We start from the raw sequence: 24,075 nt of genomic DNA, 5'->3' as shown, positions 1-24,075 counted from the left end.
ACATCAAAACCTCCAAGAGAGCAAGGGGCACCGGGCGGGCTCCAGGAGGCCCCCGTGCGAGCTGCTGGCGTCCTCCCCTACGTCGCCCTGCAGGCGGCCCTCGGTTCCCCCAGCAACGCTGTGTGGCAGCACGTGTGGACTGGCCAGCCAGGGAAGCCTGCCCAGCGGCCGTCCGGGGTCTGCACTGGGGGTCGATCATGCAGATGTGGCTGGCTGCCCCTGCGGTGGGCCTTGGTCTTCAGCCCCGTGACCAGGGGTCAGCTGATACTGTGTGGCCCAAGACCCCAGGTAAACAAAGCACTCTTATCCAGCAAAGGGGGCCGGTCAAGGGTTGAACTCTTCTCTAAAAAATACAGCGTGCAAACAACCCAGACTCGCCTGGGTCCACCCTTCAGTCACAGCTTCGGAGGGGAACGTGTTTTAAGGACATTTTTGGGGGAGGTAAGAGAGCTTCGTAGGAGGTAGAAGCAGCCTTCGATTCCCAGGGCTGTTTAGACCGTGGGTGATCACATGGCTCCAGACCACGGGCGGCACTTTGTTCCCGAGGGCCGCCCCCTCCAGATCTGCCCTCAGGAGAGAGGCTCGGAGGTCCCATTGCTGAGAACCAGGGGGCAGCAGCGTGTGACCCGGGGCTTCGCTCAGTGTTCCTTGGCCGGCGGCATCAGCGTCACTTGCAAACGGGCTAGAAATGCAAATTCTCAGGCCCCACGCCAGACTCGCCGCATCGTGGACTCTGGGGGTGGGCCGGCAGTCCGCGTTTCCACGAGCCCCCCGGGGTCTGGCTCACTCTCGTCTCACAACCCCTAATGTGACAGCTGGGAGTGTGTGCCCCAGAGCTGGGTGGCCTGGGTCGACTCCCAGCTCTGCTAGGTGGTCACTGACCACGAGACTCTGGACAAAGACCTCCCTGTGCCTCAGTTTCCCCATTTGTAGGATGGGGATAGTGATCGTGCTTCTCTCGCTGGGTCGTGGAGAGAGTTAAACGAGTTAAAGCTGATGAACATTGAGAACTATTCTGTGCCTGGCGCAGAATACATGCTAAAAAATTATTTAATTTGTTGAATAAAATCAACAGCATTCAAAAGAATGGCATTGGAGAGCTGGGGCAGGCGGAGGAGAGCCTGGGGTGAGACCCTGGGGGTCGGGGCCGAGCGGGGCGGGAGCACGGCTTGGGGCAGCGCAGACGGGGCTGCCCGGGGGCCCAGCTGGGACAGCACACCTGGGCATCCTTCCACAGCAGGTGCTGAGGACTGCCCGAGCGTGTAATTACCAGTAAGTGGACCAGGCGATTGGCCGCATGGTGTGTATAGCGTAATCCCGGTTTGGTAAGGTGTACAATGGGCCCGTGCGCCTCATTTGCACGTCTTGAATAGACCCTGGAAAGCAGCGTGTTCACACGAAGGCCTCTTGGATCCAGGGGAAGGCGGGGAGCTGGCGCGCTGAGCGCTCGCCGGGGTTACACCTGCCGAGTGGGGGTGGGCGGGGGCTGCGTGGGGCTTGTGTTTTCAGCTTGTGTTTGCATTTTCTTTTGCTTTGACTCTGCGTGTGGATTCCAGGTGGGCCAAGGCAAGGGCAAGCAGTTCATGAGGCAGGGTCAGGTTCAACGCCGGCAGGTGAGAGGGAGGTAGATGCGCGTGCAGGAGCCCGTGGTTCTGACTCCCCCACTGCGGGCAGGATACTGTAAATCAGGAATGTTCTGGAAGCCTGATATGTGGACACCAGGTGTCAAGGACTCCTGCGTCTGCTCCTCAGATCTGGGTCCAGGCTTTGGGTCTCTGCTCATCTTGGTGACCTCTGCCTGCCCTTGGAAGCAACGTTCTGCTTGATTTAAGATTCTCTCTCTGCCCCACAGTCCAGCCAGGCTCAGCACCTCGGAGGTGGGAACCAGTGCCTTACGCCTTCTGGGGGCTGCGGCCTCATCTCTGACCCGCCTTGGGCTGCTATGGGGGCGCCCTCATTTTCGGAAGTCTGGGCAAGGGCCCACCTGCCTCTTCACTGTGGTTCTGGCAGGGTCTGGGCCGGATGGTGACAGTCAGGACCTGTAGTGCCCCTTAAACCTCAGGGGGTAACGATTGTCTTTCTCACGGGAGGGACTCAGATGCAGAAGTGGGGCCAAGCGTACCCAGGAAAGGCCAGAGGAGCAGGGAAGAGCCTTAGTTCTTCAGCCTCACCCAAATTAAGAGGTCCGTGTTGTTGCTTAGTGACCTGGTGCCAGGTGAGCTGGATGCCGGGTGAGCTGGGTACCGGATGAGCTGGGTGCCGGCTGAGCTGGGTGCCGGGTGAGCTGGGGGCCGGGTGAACTGGTGCTGGGTGAGCTGGGGGCAGGGTGAGCTGGGGGCAGGGTGAACTGGTGCTGGGTGAGCTGGGTGCAGGGTGAGCTGGGTACCGGATGAGCTGGGTGCCAGGTGAGCTGGGTGCAGGGTAAGCTGGGTGCCGGCTGAGCTGGGTGCCGGCTGAGCTGGGTGCCGGCTCTGACCCTGGCTGCCCATCTGTAACACGAGAACCAGGGCCTCCTGCAGCCCGTGCCCCCTGGCGGGGCGGTTCCTGCCGGGCTGCTCCCAGTTCCCCTTGGCACCCAGCCTCTGTGGGTGGTGACACTAGCCGTAGTGGTGGGGAAAGCATGGCCATCAATTCACAGATGGAGTAAGCACTCTTTGGGCGGCTGGTGGGCAGGACAGCGGCAGCTTGGCTTATCGATTAATTAGGTCTGGTTAGCTGGCTCAGCAGAGGGCTGTGACTTCCTCTGCTTTTCCTTCTAAATTCCTGGTGGGAAAGGCCAGCTGGGCAGGGGAGACAGGCCGGGGTGGCAAAGGTGGACGTGGGGCAATTCCCTTGATGTTCCTGAGTGGGACCCCCAGGGCTGTCGGGTTCTGTGACCCTTTGCGACCCAGAGTTGCAGGTGCCTCCCCTGTGGCCTGCTAACAATGGCAGCTGGTATTTATTGAGCGTTGGCCACAGGCTCATCTCCTGTTGAGTGCTGAGCTCAGGGCCTCACGTGCACTTCTTATTTAATCAATAGTCATTCCACTCCCCACGGTTATTGAACCCCTGAGACCCCGCAAACTGAGGAGCAGGCCGGACATGGTCCTCGCCCCTTAGAGCTTTCCCCACGGGGACAGTGTGCCCCCCGCCCCCATCATGTTTTCAGAGGAGGCGGCTGCGGTCAGGGAGCGTAAGGTGGTCACACGGCTAAAATAGACACGAGAACACAAGACCCAACCCCAGCATGTCCAAGTTCAAGTTCATGCTTCCTTCCTGAGTCCAGAGGTCGAATACTAAGGTTGCTCCCAGCCCTGTCACTAATGTCGGCTATTTCCAACTTCGAGGGGAACCCCGCAGGGAGGGGGAGACAGGACAGAGGCACCTGGCTCCGGTGGGGAGGGGCAGCTGGTGAGGCCCAGGGCCTGGGGACCAAGGAACTGGTCTGATTCAGGTATGAGAGGAGGAGGCAGGCCGGACTGCAGCCCCACAGGGCGTGGGTCGGGGAGCGAAAGAGCCTTCAGCACCTGGAGACAACCGTCCCCATCTGCCTCGACCTGACCGAGCCTGTTTTCTGTCTGCAAAATGAAGATGTAGTGACGACCTCACCGGCTTGTGGCAAGGATTCCGTGAAAGACGCACTTGAAGAGCTTGGCCCACTGTCCCATTCATCTGGCTAAGCGTCAGGGTAGGGAAGGGAGAGGCCTGGGTAGGAGGCCATGACCACGCCGACCCCCAGATACTGCAGCTGCAGAGGAGTGGGGAAGCGTGCTTTTGGGGTTCCTGGGGGTTACATACCTACTCGTCTGAAGGGGCCCAGAAGACAGCACCTATGGCTAACAGAGACCAGTAGAGGCCGTAGGGGAAGGTGTGGTCTGTGGAGAAGTGGGGAGAGCAGGCCCCTCCTAGGACGACAGACCAAATATTGTCACGTCTCCTGATGTTGCAGAAGACACACCATATATACATACATACACATACATACATACGTGTGTGTGTGCGCGCGTGTGTGGAATCTCTTGATTTAAAAAATACCGACACATACTTCAAAATTCTTTGAACGCCTCTTGCAGGTAAAACGAGACACACCTGCGGCCAGGGCCTCTCACGAGCTGCCAGCCGCCTCTGCCCTGCGGTCTCCGTGTCCTCTCGCGCAGCGGCCGCGCAGCCGCTCTGCTGACAGCATCCCGCGGGCCGCGGGCAGGGCAGGAACCGACAGAAGAGGCTCGCCAGCCCTGCCAGTCCCGGTCCCGGACGGACAGGAGGGGTGTTGGGTATCCCAGGGGGCAAATTCTCCCACCCAGAAAGCTCCCAGGGGCCCCAGGGAACCAGTCCAGCTGGGCCTTTGCTGACCAGGGACAGGACAGGAAGAGCGAGTTCCCCATCCCTGGAGGTAGGCAAGCCGAGCCAGGTGGCGCCTGTTGGAGATGGAGCGAGGTCCTGCACACCTGTTCTGTGCAACGATCAGAAATGGCGATCGGGTGAGCAGGAATTATAGAGACCGTTTAAAAGTCTGGTGGGTGTTTGGTGACGGGCATTGAGTTCTCGCTCAGGGAGAGGCTGGAGCCCTTGGAGAGAGAGGGGGTCCCAGAGGCCCAGCTTGGCTGGTCGGGCGTACCTGACCGTGGGCCAGCCCAGCCTCCCACTTCCCCAGCTTCTGCTGGTCCCCGGCTCCCCATCCGAGTCTCTGGGCCCTCTGGTAGGACAGGGCCCGGTGTTCTGCTCCCTGACCCTCCCCCTTTCTGGCCTTCTTATCTTCTTCCCTAAACGTCCTGTTCTTATTGACCGCCCGGTAACCAGAGATGGACGGAACTTAGGGCAAGAATAGAAACCGCAGGAGGGAGGAAGACCTAGGCTTTGCGCATGTGCGTCAGGGGTGGGGGGAGGTGCGGCGAGGAGGCCGCCGGGCAGAGAGAGCAGACGCCTGTCTCTGACCGTGAGTGAGCCCGGCCCTCCCTCCGGTCCACCCCTCCGCCCTGCCAGAGGGAAAGGGCGAGAAGGGCCGCCCGCGATGCTATTCTGAGTCCTCTGGGACCCTCCCCCCCCCCCCCCGAGGCTGGGGAGGGCGAGGTTTCCTCCCTCCGTGACATTAACTGTCATTTATTCAGCAATTCTTACGGGCCAAGTGGCATTCTCAGGCCTCTTTGTGTGTTCCCTCACTGAGCCCTGCGCTGTGACGGTCACTGTCCCCAGTGCACAGATGAGGCTTGGAGGTTGAGAAACAGGCGGATGTCCCCGTTGGACGGCAATTGTCGGGAAAAGAGAAAGTGCCGCGTGTTGGAGAAGGGGGGGGAGGGGGGGCGGCCCTGCGCGCCACCGTGGGGGTGTGCAACGTTGTGCGGCCACCGTGGCAGAGAGTTCGCCAGTTCCTTGGAAACCAAACACGGATTCCCATGAGCTCCTGCAGCCCCACCTCCGGGTATGGGCCCGAAGGAGCTGAAAGCGGGGGCTCGAATAGCTATTTGTGCACCTGTGTTCACAGCCGCATTATTCACGGTAGCCAAACGCAGAGGGGACCCATCAGCAGAGGATGAATAAACAAAATGCGGTTGGTCCACGTGAGGGAATATTATTCAGCCCTGAAAAAGGAAAGAAATCCTGACACACGCCACGACATGGACGAACCTCGAAGATGTTATGGTGACTGAGATAAGCCAGTAACAAAAGGACAAATACGCTGAGATTCCACTAGTATGAGATGCCTACGAGGGATGACATTCATGGGGACAGGAAGTAGGATAAAGGCTACCAGAGCCTGGGGGAGGGGAGGATGGAGAGTCACTGTTCAGTGCGTAAAGAGCTTCTATGCGGGCTGATGTGAGTTCTGGGGATGGTGGTGGCCACACAAGGAAGAATGTACTCAATACCGCTGAGACATACGCTCAAACACAGTAAAACAGTGAGTTTTATGCAATGCATATTTTATTACATTTTTTTTTTAAAAAAGAGCGAACTGGATGGATGGATGGCTTCCACGACAGACCGTCTGGGTGTCAATCCCGGCTCAGGGGAGACCGCGGGCAAAGGACTTAGGCCAGCTGCAGCTTCCCACCTCCACAGGATGGAGGCAGCAGCTACGGGGTGTGAATGGGATGATCCACGCAGGGCTCCGGGGCGTGGCTGGGCCCTCGCCACCGCCCAGCACGCGCCAGGGTCACCGTCACATCAATAAAACGTGATCGCAGGGCACGTCCTGGGGGTCCTTCTACCGGCCCGGGGACTTTAAGGATCCTGGGTCCCCCGAAATCATGCTTAGGGTGGTGTGTGGTGTGCGGTTCACCGGGATGGGGGGGGCCCAGTTTTCTTTCCATCCCCAAGCGGGGGGGTGTCCATGATCCCCAAACATTTGGGAAGTCCGTTTTGCATTCTACCTTTCATTTTTTTTTTTTTTTGGCCCACCCTGTATGAGCCCAGTGCGTTGGGGAGACAGAGATTTCGTCAGGTGCAGTTCACGCCCCCTTAACCGAATCCGCCCAGCCATTGCTTCTCACTGAAGGGCGGAGGGCGGACATGCTCGGTGGGAACCAAGGCTGTCGTGGGGTGCGGTGCCGGGGACGCGGGGGGGCGTCTGCTGCCAAGGGTGGCGGGTGGGCCCTCGGGGCCTGTCCACGTTCCTCTGGGTGCCTCCGTCTGCTCACCCAGGAGGGGTCCCCCCACCCGTAGTGGGGGAGGGGCAGGAGGGGTTCAGCCAGGGGCACAGAAGATGCGGGGAGCCCCGCGGGTGCGTTGGCGCTGGAACCACGCGCAGTACTGCCTCCCCGGCAGCGCCCCGCTTCCCCTCGCTGGGGGAGAAGGGTCCCTCTGGGAGTTTTCTCACTGTCGTATGAATTCGTTCAACAAATATTTTTAATGGGCACTAGCCTTTGTGTCGTTACACAAAGGCATTATGTAGCACCATTCACCAAGTGGGCTTGAAACAACCCAAAGTGATTGTCCTGCGGTGTCGGGGGCCTGGCCTCTGACATCAAGGTGTGGGCGGGGCCGTGCTCCCTCGGAAGCCACGCCTCCGTCCCAGCTTCTCCTGGTGGCCTGCGACCCTCAGCCGTCCTTGGCTGCAGGCGCATCTGCCATCCCTGGCTCTGTCTTCTCACTGGTCCTCTGTGTCTATATGATGCTCGCCCCGTATCTCTTCTTCTTAGAAGGACCGCGGTCATTGGATTGGGCCCCGCCCTACCCCGCTTGGACCTCGTCTTAACTTATAGCTTCTTCACATCTGCAGAGACCCTACTTCCATGCAAGGCCACGATCCCGGGCACTGAGAGTTAGGACTTCAGTGTGGGGAGACACGATTCAGCCCCTAACAGGCACCTGTTACAACCTGACACAGCCAGATGCTGCAGACCGCAAAGCCTCCTGGGTCTGTGGTCTAGTAGGGAGATAGGACTAAACAAATGACTAAAGGTGCTTGGAAGGGAGCCCCACCGAGGGGAATTTGGGGACCCGGGAGGACATAGCTTCGAGGGCGACACGTATGGGCGAGTGGGAGCAGGTGGGGCGCATTCTGGGCGGGATCAGCAGGTGCGACGGCCTTGCATTCGGCACACGTGGAGCCGTCTAAGTGCCTCACGTGACGACGTGGCTGCCGTGTGCAGCCAGAGCAGAGGGCACAGGGCCAGGCCGGCCGGTGGCCTCAAGAGGGAACTAAGTTCCGGGAAAGCCACTGCAGGGTTTCAGGCAGGGGAGTGACGCCATCTGATTTCTGGTGCTTGAAAATCTGAATCGGAAGGGGATGCTGAGGACGGCCGGGACGCCGGGTAGATCGTTCCAAGCCCAACGAGGGCCGGACGGGGTCCTGGCGGCGGAGACAGAAGCCGCGGGGCGCCCGGGGACACCTCGGCAGCCTGGCAGGCGGCCGACAGAGTGGCTGGCGGGGGCAGGGAGCGGGAGGCCTCCAGGGGCCTCCCAGGAGTCTGGCTGGACACGCCGGGTAGTTGCAGATCTTACCCGGTCAAATGGGGACAACTGTGGGGAGGAAGTTTCCGGAGGCAGTGCGTTTTTACATTTACAATTTTTATGTTATTCTGTATCCTATAGTAAAATCGATGTTTTAGGTATAGACCTATGAGTTTTAACATATGTGTAGATCCGTGTGACGACCACCCCAACCAATCAGGACGCAGAACGTAAACTCCCCCCCTACCCCAGCCCCCTGCTGTCCGTCACTGCAGCTTTGTCTTCTTGAAAACGTCCTATAGATGGAGTCGTTGGGCAGGTCGCCGTGTAGACTGGCTTCTTCCACTCAGCACAGCGCCTCCGAGGTGCATCGTGTGCTCACCTGACTGGCGTGGTCCTCTCCGTCACGGAGCGGTGTCCCACCTGTCCATCATCAGAGGGAATTGCAGTTGCTCCTAGCTTGGGGTATTTATGAACAGAGCTGCTGTGAACATTTGTGTGGAGGTTTTGGGGGGAACATAAGCTTTCTTTTCTCCTGAGGAAATCCACGGGCATAGGATTCAGGGGCCGTATAATAAGTGTGTGTCTCTAAGACTGTTTCCTAGAGGGACTGTCCGCTGGAGGAAGACAGAGTTTTATTTTGGAGGTGCCCATGAGGCGTCCAGGGTACCAAGTGCAGGAGAGACTGGGCCCCGGGAGTCCTGGGCTGGAGATGACCCCCAATGCCATGGGAGTGTGGCAGACCCCCGAGAAAGGGAGGGGAGGTGGGGGGAGCGCTGAGCCCGAGATGGAGCCCCGAGAAGTCGGACAGTGACGTCAGGACACAGAGGAGGGGGGCAGTGAGGGGCAGAAAGCCAGAAGGGCAGCGCCCCAAAGCCAGGTGGGAGCAGCGAGTCCAGCGGGCGCCTGTGTGTGTCCGGTGGGAGGAGGACAAGCTGGGCCCAGGGACTCAGCTGCGTGGAGGTCAAGGCGACCTTGTGAAGAGCAGACCTGGGAGGGTCGGGGTCGAGGGCTATCGTGGGGCGGGTTTCCAGGGAGGACGCAAAAAAAATTGTTTAAGAATAAATGAATAAAGGGTGTGACCAAGGGGGCATCGATAAGGCCTTTAAGACACTGAACCCCGAAGGGGAGCAGGGAAACGGGGCGCGAGCTGGTGGGGGCGCAGGAGGTGCAGAGCGTTCTTCCTGAAAAGAGGGGTGCGCCCCAGCTCCACGGAATAACCCAGAGCTGCCGACGGGGAGAGAGCAGAGGGGGACCGGGGGGACAGTGCTGGGGAGAGCCAGCGGGGCGGGGCGGAGGGCCGCCTCCCGGCGAGCAAGAGGGACGGACAGGTCGAATGCTGAGGGAGAGACACCGCCTCCGAGGCTCCTCAGGACCCCGTTTCCGTTCTGGCCGCCACGGTTCTGTAGCCCCCCACGTTGGCATCGAAGAGGGGCCTGCGCCCCAGTTCCGCCCGCCCCTTTCGGCCTCTGCCGTGGCCACGCCCCCCCGAACGTGCCCGATCTCGGCCTTCACTCGCGGGCTTCGGGCCCAGGCAAGTCTCTCCGAGTGCCGCGGCCTCGGTTCCCCCACCTGTGAGACGGGATCCCGCTGTCGTGAGGACTGAGAATGCGCCGGTCAGCGCAAGGCCCAGCGCGCGGTAGGCGCTCCGGAGGCGGGAGCCCCTGCTGTGTGTGAGGCGTCCGTCCCGAGTCCCCCGCTGCGGTTGCCTGTTCAGTGCTTGGGGCCCCGGAGGCCCCGCGTCTGGGTTCCCGCGCATCACTCTGAGCCTGAGCAGACCCCTGACATGGACCCCCCATCACCACCCTGCCCCCCGGGGAAGGCACACGGGGCGGCGCCAGGATTTTGTCTGGTGGGGATGACCGGCCTCCCTCCCCTCGGTCCGGCCCCCTCTCCCCCACCCCCATGCTGGGACATTTCACCCCAAACGCAAACCTGGTCATGTCACTTGCCTGCATGGGACGTTCGGTGACTTCTTGTTGACCGTAGTATCAAGCCTGTACCCTGTACCTGTGCGCACGGGGACCACAGGCCGCCCCCCCTCGGCAGCCTGGGCTGAGTCCACATCGACCGGCCACCCCAGGGCCTGTCCCTCGGCCTTGCCTCGAGGCTGTTCCTCCCGCCCCCTGCCCACTGCCCCCCCCCACTACCTGTCTGCCAAACCCCTCCTTCCTCAGAGCTCAGCGAGGACAGCACCTCTCCGGGGCCCCCGAAGGCTGAGACCTGGGCAGCCCTCCCGCTGTCCCCTTCTCTGGCCTTCGAGGAGGGCGGCACCCCCATTGCAATGTCATAGCTACGGAAGCCACACGCACACACGTCTGACCCCCCGCCCCCCAGCTCCGAGCGCGGAGTGAACGGGCTCTGGCTCCATCATGGGCAGGCTGCGTATTTGTTTGTCGAATCCCTCCACTCATTCATTCATAAACAAATGCACTTACATGAATGAGTGAGTCTAACCATCAGGAACCCTTTCTAAGAAGGAAGGGCCTAGAACACAGGAGCCGCGAGGCAGGGAGGACGCGTCGGCTGGGCTCGCGGGCGCCATGCGCACCGCAGACCTCACGCCTTCCCCGCTCTGTCACCCAGCCCTTCCCTCGAGGGCGTTGGGACCTCCCGGAGGGGAAGAAGTGAGTCTGTTCAAGTCAACCAATCCGGTCATAGCCATGGCGTCACCCCCAAGCCACACTCCCGAGCCCACTGCCCCCCTCTGCCAGGTTCTCTCCTGTTCGCCAGGAAGCTGCCTCTGGCTTCGTAATGGGTAATAGAATTTATCAATAGACGAGGAGGTGATGTATGTTAAAGCACTTAATATAAAAGGACTTCGCGCAGCAGCCCGAATTTGATTTGGCCGATGAACTCAATTGCCGGCTTAATTGCGTTCCAGGAGGAGCAGCAGCCAGCATTTATCCACATTATCCTGGAAAAGCCAGGTCGCGTCAGGGGACCGAGGCCGCCGGACCCTGCTCCTGCAGCTCAGTCTCCGCGCCCTCGGTCTGGGGGCCTCAGGCCTGGCCGGTTCAAGTTCGCTGGCATGCAGGCACCCTCTTCCTCAGACGCCCCAGCCCGGCCTCCGTTCCGCGAATTAGCTGGATGTCCAATTTTTTTTTTTTTTTTACCGGGTTCTCTTTACCATGATCCCCAACTATGTTCTTCTGGCCACTTGATCCAGCTGGCCTCTTGGGGCTGTTCTCCTGACCACCGCTTGCCCCGCGGCTGCTGCCAGCATCCACGCACAGCTGTGCCCCCGCCAAGGACACGGTCCCCCCCCCCAAACGCCCAGGGAAGGTCTCAGAGCCCCTAGAAGTCCCCCGCAACCTGCCTCAGGCCTGGAGACAGTGGACGGGGATCGTCATGAGGACAGCCACTAGCCAGCACTGGCCTTGACGTCCAGCTGATGGTCAAGGCTGCCTGCTGGCTGGGAGTGGAAGCCCCTGGGCCGCGTCTCCCTTGAGTGCCCAGCTCCGCCCCCCCCCCAACACACACACATAGCCACATCCTCCACGGAGCCCAGGCCCCCAGCCCAGATGCGCGGCCCCTCCGTGGGGGAGGGACGTCACCGTCTCCCCCATTCTGCAGAGCATGTCCACATGTCCACCCTCGCCTCACGTGCGAACATCTCCAGGCCAGCGTGGGTTTAGGGTTTGCTCCCCTGTCATCTGCCAGCCCAGTAAAACGCTTTTCCCGAGAGAACGGTCTCTGCCCAGAGATAAATGCTCCGTCTGGCAAGAGCAATGGCAGACGCCGCTTCCTGCTTTGGAATAGCCGGTTTCCGACGACTCCAGCCTTCTGGGTCCGAGGAACATGCGTGTGCGCGCCCAGTGTGTGTGTGCATGATGCTGCATGGACACGTGATAGAGGGGCGGGGGGACACCGGGCAGAGGTGATCGAGTCCCAAGAACCCCCAGAGTCCTGGGCTCACGCCCGCTCCCACCCGTGCACCCCACGTCTGAGGGGCCGATGTCAGTGGCCTCAAATCCTGGCGAGCTCTGAATCTCGAGGGGACCAGCCCTGGCACCCCCTCTCCCTGCCCGGCTCAGGCGCCATGCCTTGCTCACCCAAACTCATCGCTTCCCCGGTTTCTCCCCGCGGAGCCGATGACATCACTCTTTCTTTCCGGCTGGGCTGCCGGGAGCTGACCTACATTCCTTCCGCCCTCCAGCCCGGGAGGCGCTCCAAACACCCCTCATCTCTCACCCTGAGGACGGCGGGGCCCGGCTCACGATTTTCTCGGAGCTCCGGTGCCAGGCCCGCGTCCAGATGGCGCTCCCGCCGGCAGCTCCTGGGCACCGCCTGCCGCTCCCCGCGGGGCAGGGCACGCTGCGGCCGGCACTGGCGACCGGCTTCGTGTGTCTGCCGGACGCCCCGCCGGGCCCAGCGGGTGGGCGGGATGGGGTGAAGTGGCACGTCGCCCGGCAGGGGTGGAGTAAGTTTCCCAAGAACTGGGGGTGCCCGGGACAGCCTTCCCCTGGCAGTGAGGCCTGGTGCGCCTGCAAACTGCTGCGGTCTCCTGGGGCTCGTTAGGGACTCGTCAATTTGCGAAAAGGAACAACGTATTGGAGCAGGTGGCTGTGGCCATCTGTCCGGTGGGCCGGCGGTGGGCCAGCTTCCCATGGGGAGTGGGTACACCCCATGCCAGTCTTCAGCAAAGGTCAGGGGTCGGGCCAGTGGGCCACAACTCAGCTATGTGAGTGACCGGGGGGGTGGCGGGTGGGGCTGCCCGGTAAAATGCGGGGTGCGTTTAATTCTGTATTGCAGATCAAGAACTCATACATCTTTCAAGTATAAGTACGTCCCAAATATTTCGTGGGACGTGCTTATACTAAAAACATTGTATGTTGTTTATCTGGACTCAAATTTAAACAGATATTCTATATTTTTATTTGCTCAGTCTGGCAATGACAGTGGCAGATGGCTCTCTGGGAAAGTGGCTCTTAAGATGCCAGGGAGTGTATTCCCTGGAGGGGGTCCCCAGGGGCCTGGCGAACGTGTCAGTCACGTGTGCTTTGGGTGCTGCTGGCTACCGAGAGAGGCTCTGGGGATCGGGGACCTGTCCCTTGGGGCTGAGCACCTGGGGGCGTCCGGGTAAGGCCAGTCTTTTTCCCCGGAACTCCCACACTCTTACCTCGGCCTCTCGATGGCCATTAACAATAGTGACAATAAAAACAGCCCCCATTTATGGAGGGCTCGCTGTGTGCCAGACCCTGTGCCGAGCACACCCCGCGCCGCAGCTCACCTCATCCTCCCAACAGCCCTGTCTTGTGGGAACGACCCCTTCTCCTGTCGTCCAGACGAGGAGACAACCCGAGGCTGGTCACCGGCCACTGCGCCGGCCGCTCCCGCCCAGCCATGGCACTGACCGGCCTTTAACTGAGCGGCCGCTCTGCGCCAGATGCTGTGCGAAAACCTTTTGTGCATCATCTCAAATTCCGAACGCCCCCTGTGTGGCAGGCGGTGGGGTAGGCGCTTACGAATAAATGAACAGCAAAGGTAAAAATCTAAGATATCATCCAACCCTTTCGATTTGCAAACAGAAGGTCTGAGACTCAGAAGTGACTTGCTCAAGGTCACCCAGCAAATCAGAAGCAGGGCCTGGGCGAAGTCTGGCTGCTGACTCAGCATCCGTCTCTGTCTCTCTGTCTCTCTCTGTCTCTCTCTCTCTCTTTCCCGCCACTCTGTGTCTCTCTCTCCCTCCCTTCCTCTCTGTCTTCCTCTCTGTCTTTCTCTTTCTCTCTGTCTTTCTCTCTGTCTCTCTCTCTCTCTCTCTCTGTCTCTCTCTCTCTCTGTCTCTCTCTCTCTGTCTCTCTCTCTCTCTGTCTCTTTCTCTCCCTCCCTTCCTCTGTCTCTCTCTGTCCCTCTGTCTCTCTGTCTCCTTCTCCCGTGGAGCCACTACCGCTGCCACCCAAAGAGTTGAAGGCGGGGGTGGGGAGGGGCAGTGGGCCCTGGTGGGCGGCTGGCCGGCCTCGCGCTGTCCCTCCGTTCACCTTATTGAATAACGCTCCCTGATGGATGAGCCGAAAAGCTCTGTGTCACAGGGTCAGGTGGCTCAGGTGACAGTTTTCTGGTGAGATTGATGGTTCTCGAAGGTCAAATTCAGAAAGCAATTCCTTGGGAAAATTGATCCCGAGGATGCAGGGGAAATATTTGGGGCGGAGGCGTAGCCGGTTGTCTGGACCACCCACACAGGTCTGCGGGTCTGGACGTGGGTGGGCCGAAGCTGGTGTTGGGAGGGAAGGCGGGAAAGGGGGCCTCTCTCTTCTGTGGCTGCATTTCCTGGGCCAAGGCCGGGCCTCAGAATTGATGAGCAGGGCCCTAGGCAGCGGGCAGCAGGGAGGTCTGGCCCTGGGTCTTCTCCCTTGGGTTTATTATCTGAGCAGGAGCACCGAGAGAGACTCAGCGTGGCAGAGTGGCCATGACACCCAGCTCCAGCCCCTGACACCCCGGGGTCAAAGCTTGCCCCTTCCACCTGGAGACGGGGCGTGAGTTGTTGGTGCTCGACCCGCCAGGGTCTTGCATCCTCATCTGTACATGAGGAGAGAGGTACCTTCTGGGTTTTCGCAGGGATCCAATCAGGAACGCACATTGCCTTGCCGGGGCCTGTCCCTGTGAGCGCTGAGCGTGTGGTGAGTCAGTCGCATCCTCTTGCTTAGTTATCTTACCCGCTCCATCCCCAGGGGGCCTCCCGGATACAGGAGGGAAGGCACAGCCAGGGGCTGAGGGGTGGAGAGGGGCACGAGCCTGCGTTTCGCGGCGCCGTGGGGCGGTTGGACTCCTCCGCGCCTAGGCCTGTCGGTGGCCCAGCGCTGCCAGCCGCCTGCTTGAGACACTTCCTAACATGGGGCTCAAAGGCTGTGTGGCCTCAGGCGACTTACCCACGTCTCTGTGCCTGGTTCCCTTGTCTGTAAGATGGAGATGATGCGATGCACCCTGCCGAAGGCCCCGCCCCTGAGGAATGGATGCATTTCCCGCAGAGGGCTCGGGAGCCCCCATCTCCGGGAGAAATGAGAAAACCAACGGGGACCTAACGTTTGCACGAAGCAAGTGTCTCCCTGACCATGTCCCGCTTGCTCCTCGGGACAACCCTGCGAAGCAGGCGCCACGGCCCCCCTGTTGTATTATCAGTTAGGAAACCGAGGCCGAGGGAAGTCCAGCGACTTCCCAAGGGCCGCGGAGCGGGTGGCGGAACAGCCGGGGCTGGTGGCGCCAGGGGCCACGGCGCCCACCGTCAGGGCTGCAGGAGCCGCACGGGGCGGGGCGCTTGCTGCGCGCGGGGCCTCGTCGTCCCAGCCCCGTGCACGGGGGCGCGCGAGGCGCTGGCCGTGCCGCTCGCGTCCACCGTTCGTCCCCTCCTTCACTCGCCCGTGAACGGCCAGTGTCACCGACCCTCGCGCCCCCCTCTGCGTGAGCTGGGACGTCGCGCCCCGCCTTCCAGGTCAGAAAACAGACTGGGCTGGGCGGGACCTAGCGCCAGCCCCGCGGTCCTCCGCGCTGGGAGCCGGCGGACGCCCCGGCCACAGGGTCACAGGCCCGCAGCGGTGAAGACCCGAAGTGGAAAAGGCACCAGGTCCTCACAGGAGCCTTCGGCAGGGTGCATCGCATCCCCTCCGTTTGGCAGACACACGATGGCATGTCCGTCACAGGGTCGTTGTGCAAGGCTGTGCCTTAACTCGTGGGGGGCTCTCCGAGCGGTGGCTTCTGTCAGCTCGTTGACCCAGCAGCCTTCCTTGAAGACACAATGTGATCGGTTTGTACGATTAGCACGACAAACCTCCGAAGGCTCGTAGCAGAGCTGTCGCGATAAAGCCCCGTGGCCCAGGCCTTGGGCGCTCAGGGGGCCCCTCCGCCGTCCCCCCCGCGTGGCCACTCGCGTGCGCGTGGGTTTCTGTGACAGCGTCCTGAGAGGGAATTCCGTGCCGTTCAGTGCGCCCACGTGGAGCGGACAGTTCGGTGGCTTTTAGTACCTCCGCATAGTCGTCACCCACCACGACCGTCAGCACTTTTGTCACCCTGAAAAGAAACCCTGCTCCCCTTCCCCGTCAACCTCAACACGCCCCCGCCAGCCCCCGCCAGCCCCCGGCAGGACGTACTTCCTGCCCCCGTGGACTCACCTCTTCTGAGCATTTCGTGTGAGTGGGATCTTACGTCGCGTGGCTTCTTCCACGCGGCATCGTGTTCTCGAGGCCGGTCCGCGTCGGGGCGTGTATCAGCGCGTCACGCCTTTCCGTGGCTCGGTAGCAGTCCGTCGTGTGGGGGGACCACAGTTAGCGTTTCTGTGGATGGACGTTCGGCTCCTCCCTTTTGGCTGTGATGCATAACGCAGCTGTGCACCTGCACGTCCAAGTGTCCGTGTGGGCGTGTTTTTATATCTCTTGGGCAGGTACAGAGGGGTGGGACTGGTGGGTCCTGCGGCCACTCACGTTTCACCTCCGGAACAGCTGCGGGACCGCTTTCCGCGGCACCTGCGCCGCGTGCCCGCGCATGCGCGCCGGCCTCGCCCTGAGCCGTGTTCTTTCCTGCGAGCAGCCATGCCCAGGGCGTGACGTCCCCACGCGGCTGACCGTGGGGAGCATCTTTCCAGGGTTTCGTTGGCCGTTTGCGTACCATCGCTGGGAAACCGTCTCTTCAGACTCCTCCCCCATTTTAAAAAATTGGGTCATTAGTCTTTTAAGTGCTGAGTTGTAAGAGTTCATCATCGTATTCTAGGTAGAAGTCTCTTGTCAGATATGGGGTTTGCAAAATTCTCCCGTTCTGTGGGCTGTCTTTTTACTTTCTCGATGGGGTCCTCTGAAACACGGAAATATTTAATTTTGAAGAAGTTCGATTTATGTGTTTTTTTTCTCCTGCTGCTTGTGCTTTTGGCGTCACGTGTAAGAAACCATTGCTCACAATCATGAGTTCCCCTGTGTTCCCTTTTCAGAGTTTTTCGGCTCGTACATATAGGTCTTTGATCCATTTTGAGTTCATTTTTGTTTATAATGTGAGGTAGGGGTCTAACTTCATCCTTTTACATGGGGATAGATCATTTATTTACTTATTTATTCAATAATTTCTTTAAATTAATACACTTTCAAAATTTGGCCTCACCTAGGTCATGCCTCAGGTGTGATGAGTTTGTCACTTAAAAAATACTGTGTATTCAGAAATGAATGCTAACCATCGCACCGCCTTACAGCTCATGCCCGAGTCTCCCCCAGGGACCTCGTGCACGGCACCTTGGCAGACGCTGTTAACAGTGGGTTCCGGGATGAGGGGGGGTGTAGCAGGCGCCAATCAGAGGCAGGGATTGTGAAAGGCCTCCCTGAAGAAGTGACATGTGGCCTTGAACCTGACCCCTCCGCTACGTGTTAGCTTTAAGAGGAGGGGGTGGAGCCTGAGAGCATGTTCTGGGCAGCGGACACAGCACGTCCAAAGGTCCAGGGGAAAGTAAGGTGAGACCACGTGCTGGACCGAATGGGCGGAGAGACACAGAGACAGAGAGAGACGGGGGAGAGGGACACGGAGAGAGACCCAGAAGAGTCGAGCCCCGTGCACAAACACCACACACGCACGTGCGCACGCAGAGGCTGCATCACCCAGAGCTCCCTGCAAAAGCGGGAAGACAAAGAAACACCTCCATGGCAGGTTCTGCTCCTGCGCCAGCCTGGCTGGGCTTCGCCGCACTGCGCGGGCTCCCCCTGGCCTGGCCAGGGACGTCCTTACCTCCTCGGCAGAGGGGGCACTGTGCAGCGCGCAGTCAGGGAGCGTGGGGAAGCCAAGACGCCCTCTGAGAGATGAGGTTGGTGGGAGGGGCTGGGGTGGCCAGGGTCGGGGAGGGACATCTGGATGCGGGTCAGGAGTAACCAACTGCGTGACCTTGAGCAGGCTCCTTCCCCGCCTGGACCATGCCTGCGACCACGCGGGGCCGGCCGACCGGCTCCGACGTCCTGTGACTCCCTGCTACCGTCATTACACTGTGCTTCTCAGGTTCAGCCGGGCTTTTCTGCGCATTTTTAACAATCCAAGGTCAATGTTATTACCCCAAGTGGAGATGGCAATCTTTTCTTTATGTAGCTGATATCTAAAAATATCCCGTCCTCAGGCCAGAGGCATGGAATACGTTCCTGGTTCCACACAGCTGGGTGTTTCTCTCCAGCTAGCTCAGCAGGATATTAAAGAGAAATTGAGAAGAAAAAAATAACTAAAGCCTCCCGAGGTCAAATACGTTTTACGAACAATTTTAGTTAGACGAAGTCAGACAGGTTTCTTTCCTGCAGGACTTGTCAGAGCCTTTACTATGCTAATATTTGTCATGCTGCTGGGCGTGCGGCGGGGCAGGGCATGAGGGCATTAGGAGATTATCATATATGTTGACCAATAAGGTTCAAGCACAGGCCCTTTCTTTGCCAAAGACCATCTCTGGGGACCCCAAGAAGAAGAGTTCCCAGTACCAACAAGTGCCTGCCCATCCCCCTCTGTGCCTTTCCCAAAGCCGAGCACATAGTAGGCCCTCAGTATATATGTGGTCATGGGTTGGAACGCCAGAGAAACACAAGCGGGCTTCCTCACACACCACTAATTTTGGTTCTGTGTCGCAGTGAAACTTCGACAGGGTCGGTGTCCAGGCTGGGCTTATATGACACGGGCCTCAGCACCGGCTAACGCCCTTGGACTGGGCCCTTGCTCCAAGTCAGGATCCTAGTCCAGAGAATTCGACCAGCACCCTTGGACCTGGGGCTGAGAGTCACGAACAGTGGGCAGTGTGTCACACGGAACAGGGGTTTCCCAAAGTCTCCCCCACCCCGCACCATCCCGCCAGGCCTGGAGGACCCTGTCCTCCTAACGGCGGGTGGGGGTGGGGCACACGAGTTCCAACCAGCCACCTTCTCCGCCCAGGCCTGGCTCTGTGTTTCAAAATAGCATTTAAAAAAAAAATCTGTTTGTGAAAGTAACAGCTACTCACTACAGAGATTGCAGGAAATGTGCAAAGTGACAAAGGAGAAAATGAAAGTCACTTAGAGTCCTATCCCTTCCCTAAGACACTGCAGGAACACCTGGGTGTACTTTCTCTTGGCGCTTCGGGGAGAGCTTTATGCATTTTAAACAGAGTCAGGAGCCGTCGCAGAATACCGCAGACCGGGCGGCTGAAACGACAGACATCCATCTTCTCGCGCTCTTGGCGGCTGGAAGTCCAAGGCCAAGGTGCCGGCAGGGCTGGGTTCTCGTGAGGCCCCTCCTCCCGGCTTGCAGATGGCCACCTTCTCCCTGTGACCTCGTGAGGCCCCTCCTCCCGGCTTGCAGATGGCCACCTTCTCCCTGTGGCCTCGGCCCGTGCCGAGAGTTCTTCTTATAAGGGCACCAGCCCTAGCGGATCAGGGTCCCGTTCACGGGACCTCATATAACCTCACTCACCTCTCTCAAGGCCAGATACGGTCGCGTTGGAGGTTAGGGCTTCGACGTATGAATTTGAGGGACACAGTTCAGGGCACAGCACTGCAGTGCATACGGCCGTGTCCTGCGCGATGTACACGGACGTGTCCTGCTGTTCACGGTCCACGTCCTATCCCGCGTTTCCCTCTTGGCCTCTGGCCTCGGATGTCTCTGAGTCCCGGTCCCAGTCCCATTCAGGGGCAGCCCTGTGGCCCTGGGCAAGGAATATAACCTCCCTGAGGTGCCATTTCCTCATCTGTAAGATGAAAGTAACAACAGGACCAGCCGTCGTGCTCATTAGAGGACCACCGAGATGCCCGCCAGCCCGCGGCAAGCACTCGGAGAACGGTCCCTTACGTCTGTCCTGAAAACATTCCACAGGGCCTGAAACAGCCTTCGACAGCATCACGCGTGATAGCTTTACAAGATTTCATGGCACGGGTGAACCTTAACCTCCCTAACCATTCTGCAGGGTGATCTGAGGGCAGAGAGAATCTCCAAAGACAGCGCCTGGCGACTCGGAAGCCGGCAGGCAGCGGGTTACCCTGGAGCTGTAGGGCTGGGGAAAGGGCATCTGGGATCCTGGCAGGCTAGCCACACGCCCCATACAGCCCTCCGGGGTGCTCCGTCCAGATGGGCTGGAGGGCAAGCGGGAAGCAGCCAGAGCTAGGATGAAGGGTCTCGCAGGACTGATTAAGCAAGAGAAGATGCAAGGACTTCAGTGTTCACTGCGTGGCTGAGCAGAGGCTAAGGGAGGGGAGGCTTGGAGGGGGGGAGGGGGTGGGGGGGAGGGCAGAGCGAACCTCCGCCCAGCGGAAGGGGCGGGAGTTTTGAGCTAGGGAAGAAACGCTGGTGAAGCATTCAGGAAAACGGTCCTCGAGATGATGGGAATGCTGAGGGGGGAATGTCACACAGGCCAGGTTCACTGGTGGCTGTGGTGTACTCCGCCCTAGTCCAGGTCACGCTCTGTCGTCGGCCAGGGCACAGCTTTCCCACTGATCCCCCTACTCCGGCTCTTGTCCCCCGGATGAACCATTCCCCGTGGAGTGGCCACAGGGCTATAAAATAAAGCCAGAGCAGGACACTCCAGCCTCCCAAGGCTCCATGTCATCCTCTGGCCTCTGGGCTTGTCTCAGACGCACACATTGATCTCTTTCAGCCCTGGGGTCTTCCCTCAGGGTCTTTCCTCCTTCCAGAAGGTTCTCCCCTCCTTGCCTGAGTAACTCTGGATGCAGGTAGGAGCTTAAAAAACATGGGTGCTTTTTAAGCCTGCGGTGCTCCCATGCGGCGGGAGTCAGGACCCGGTGTAGCCTTCCCTCGCCTTTCCTCTGTATAGCACTTGGGCACCTGTAACAATTGACGTTGATTAAAGATTGGCGTGATTATTGTTGTGAAATTAATAGTCTTTATTAATGTTTAGGTGTTAGGTTTAGGGAAGATGGGGCAGACCGTACAGAGTGTTCCTGACACCTCCCACTTCCCATTCCCTCTCCCGTTACATCTCCGTTAATTGGTACATTTGTTACAGTTGATAAAGCATCACTGATACATTATTATTAGCTAAAGCCCATGATTGACATGAGGGTTCACTCTTGGTGTACATTCTGTGGGTTTGGACAAATGCATAATGTTACGTGTCCACCATGACAGTGTCATGCGGAATCACTTCACCACCCCAAACTCCCCTGGGCTCCACCGATTCGTCCCGTGGACCCCGCCTCCCCAATCCCTGAGTTTTTTCATCGTGCCCCACCAGGCCCTATACTTCATCAGAGGAGGGACTCTGTCTGCTTTGTTGGCCATATTCACTGTCCCCAGCTCGGAGCCTGGCCATAACAGGTGCCTTGTAAATATTCCTCTTTGCATATTTTAATAAAAATAGGATTCTATTAAACACGTTATTTTGCAAATTGCTTTTTACTAATATTGACAATATATCTTGGAAATCTTCCCGTATTAGAATATAAAACACACGCACACTCTCTCTCTTTAGCTTTTTATTATGGGAAATGGCCGACATGCATACAAAACAGAAGCTACTGCAATGAACCACGACATACACCTGTCACCCAGCTTTGGCAGTTACCAACTTCTGGCCTTTCTTGTTTCATCTGCCCACGTTATTCTGAAGCAAATCCCAGATGTCAGATATTTCATGTGTAAATATGTCATTGCGTATCTCTACACGATGAGGACTTCTAGAAACATAACCTCAATATCGTCATCACATCCAATATATAATAATTTCAGTCATCAAGTATGGTCAGCACCCACATTTCCAGCTGTCTCATGAATACACATCCTGCTCACTTATGTGAGTTTAGAGATTGTTTGAGTCAAGATCCGGATGAGGTCCACACCCTGAGACTGGTCGATGTGCCTTTGAGGCTTCTCTCGAGCTAGGTCCCTCCTCCGTCCTTATCAAATTTTGCCCCTTGCAACTCATCCGTTAAAGAAACTAGGTCAGCACTTCTGGAGTTCCCCCTCGGGGTGGATTTTGCTGATTGCGTTCGCCTGGTGTTATTTAGCATGTTTCTCTGTCCTCTGTATTTCCTGTAAATTCATAGCTGGATCCAGAGGCTTGATCGGATTCAAGTTCAATTTGTTTGGACCAGACTGCTTCGGGGTGGGGTGTGCCTCTCCGAAGCTGCTCTCTGGTTGTCTGTCCCCGGGATGTTCCAGGCGGCTGATACACCACGCTTAGAACCATTCATTCCGTGGGGGGGGCGGGGGGTGGTGCTGAATGGTGACCTCCTAATTTCATCACCCCTTCTTGTTAGCTGGAACGCTTCTATAAAAAGAAACATCCCCTCGTCAAGTGTTGGTTCCCGGTTTATATAGGACGGGCAGGACAAATGCTGGATTCTTTCCCTTTATTTACCAGTTTTCAGAATAATGAGTTGCTTATAAATATTTGAATGAACAAATGAATAATGCATGTGTGGATGAATTGACAGGGGTTTGGGAGTCAGGCTTCTGTCTCCCTCAAGGGCGGAGGTGTGGCCTCGGCTGTCAGCAGAGGTGTGGCCCCCACCAGGTCCAAGTCTACACAGCAAGGGGCTGGGAAGCAGCATCTTGCTACCTGTCAACCCACCTTAGCGGAGTGCAAAGGTGATCAGAAGCTGCATTGCTAAAAATACAGCATCTGGGACAAGGGCACCTTGTCACCCCACCCCAGCTGAGGTGTAGGAAACCCTTGAAACCTTGATCAAAAAGGAGAGTGGGCCGGCAGCTCTGAGTCCTGGGGCCCACGGGGAAAGGACCCAGGTGGGCCAGGCGACTCCCTCCGTGTGAGGGGGAGCCGGGGTTCTGGTCCTGACGGAGAATCGTGGCGAGTTGGATTGGGGGCCTCCAGTGTCCCCTCCCCGTGCCGGGCCAGCCCCAGCACCTTCCCGGCCGGCCTGCCGTGAGCTCGCTGAGCTCACTGAGCTCGCTGACGTCTTTGTCCCTGTGTCCCCACAGGTGCAAGTGCAACCTGCACGCCAACCTGTGCTCCGTGCGCGAGGGCAGCCTGCAGTGCGAGTGTGAGCACAACACCACGGGCCCCGACTGCGGCAAGTGCAAGAGGAACTTCCGCGCCCGGTCCTGGCGGGCCGGCTCCTACCTGCCGCTGCCCCACGGCTCACCCAACGCGTGTATGTCCATCCGGCCCCGCCACGCCCTCCCCGGCCCCGCCACGCCCTCCCCGGCCCCGCCCCAACCCCCGGCCCCGCCCCCCCCGCCCTGCCCTTCACCCACAGAGCAGTGGGTCATGCGCAAACACACGCACGCACGCAACATGTGCCTGGGCAAACATACAAGGAAACATGTACAAACACACAAGTGCGTGTGTGCACGCACATGCATGCACAAACGTGTGTCCATGCAAACATGCGCCCTTACACATGCACACACAAACATGCGCACACACATGCACAATCTCAAGTGCGCACACACAGATGTGCACACACACTCACGCTCCTGGTTAGGCGGCTCCCAGGGGCCAGGCCTTGTCATGGGGACCCTCCTCCCTGCTGTCCTCCCTCAGAGGGGCTTGGGGAGCAGGCTGGTGGGGACCCCTCACCCCGGCTGACTGATGAGCAGTGCCGCCCCCATACCAGCGTTTATGGGACTTTCACAGTTTGCCGCACGGTGCTAGGTGCTGCGTGGTCAGCACCCCCTTGACCCTCAGAGCGGCCCCTGGAAGTAGGCTTCCTATTATCCTGCTTACGGAGGGGTCCTCCAAGACCCTCCCCGAGTGCCCTGCCGCCGGGGCCCTGCCGGCTCTCTGCACAGTCCCTGGCAGGGAAGCCGTGGCCAGGGCGCACCCCCATGCCTGCATCGTGGACACCCCCGCTCATCAGGGGTCCCGGGATAGTCCACGGTGTCTCCCTGAGCTGCAGGGAGAAGGGCCCGGCCTGGCCCTAGGGTGGGCTCTTCCAGACCCTCCCCCAGGGATTTCACTGATGTCCGACATCTGTCGAGCTCCGTGACAGGCGGCGCCTGACACTGCACCCGCAGCTCCTCCCCTCGCAGCGACCCCACGGGTGGCATTCTTATGACCGCCCCACTCCAGTCGAGCCAGCAGGCCCGGCGCCCTCGGTGGCCCCTAGGTTTAACCGTAAGTTCCGTGCCAGCACTGGGACTCAGGGCCACTCACTGGACTTGACCCAAAGCCAGGGCTGGGCAGTGGCCTCCTTCTCTGGGAGGGGGGACACAGCCCGCCCCGCCCGCCAGGGCACGCGCATGCGCGCATGCTCGCAGGAGCGCGTCCGTCAGCGCCCCCGCCCCCCTCAGCAGCCGGCGAAAGACCGACGTGGC

The 24,075-nt window shown here is 59.2% G+C and overlaps 1 protein-coding gene across 4 annotated transcripts in view; it reads left to right on the top strand.

The window, feature by feature from the left end:
- Positions 1 to 24,075, top strand: part of NTNG2 (netrin G2) — a 69,070-nt gene that overhangs the window by 30,761 nt on the left and 14,234 nt on the right. For all 4 annotated transcript variants that reach the window (XM_036238344.1, XM_036238345.1, XM_036238346.1 and 1 more), the window contains one exon: positions 22,738 to 22,910. In XM_036238344.1, the coding sequence (XP_036094237.1) occupies positions 22,738 to 22,910 (173 nt within the window). The remainder of the gene's footprint in view (positions 1 to 22,737; positions 22,911 to 24,075) is intronic.

This window comes from Rousettus aegyptiacus, unplaced genomic scaffold (genome assembly GCF_014176215.1).
Source record: "Rousettus aegyptiacus isolate mRouAeg1 unplaced genomic scaffold, mRouAeg1.p scaffold_m13_p_3, whole genome shotgun sequence".
Classification (NCBI taxonomy): domain Eukaryota; kingdom Metazoa; phylum Chordata; class Mammalia; order Chiroptera; family Pteropodidae; genus Rousettus; species Rousettus aegyptiacus.
This window is presented reverse-complemented; position numbering and strand designations above follow the sequence as displayed.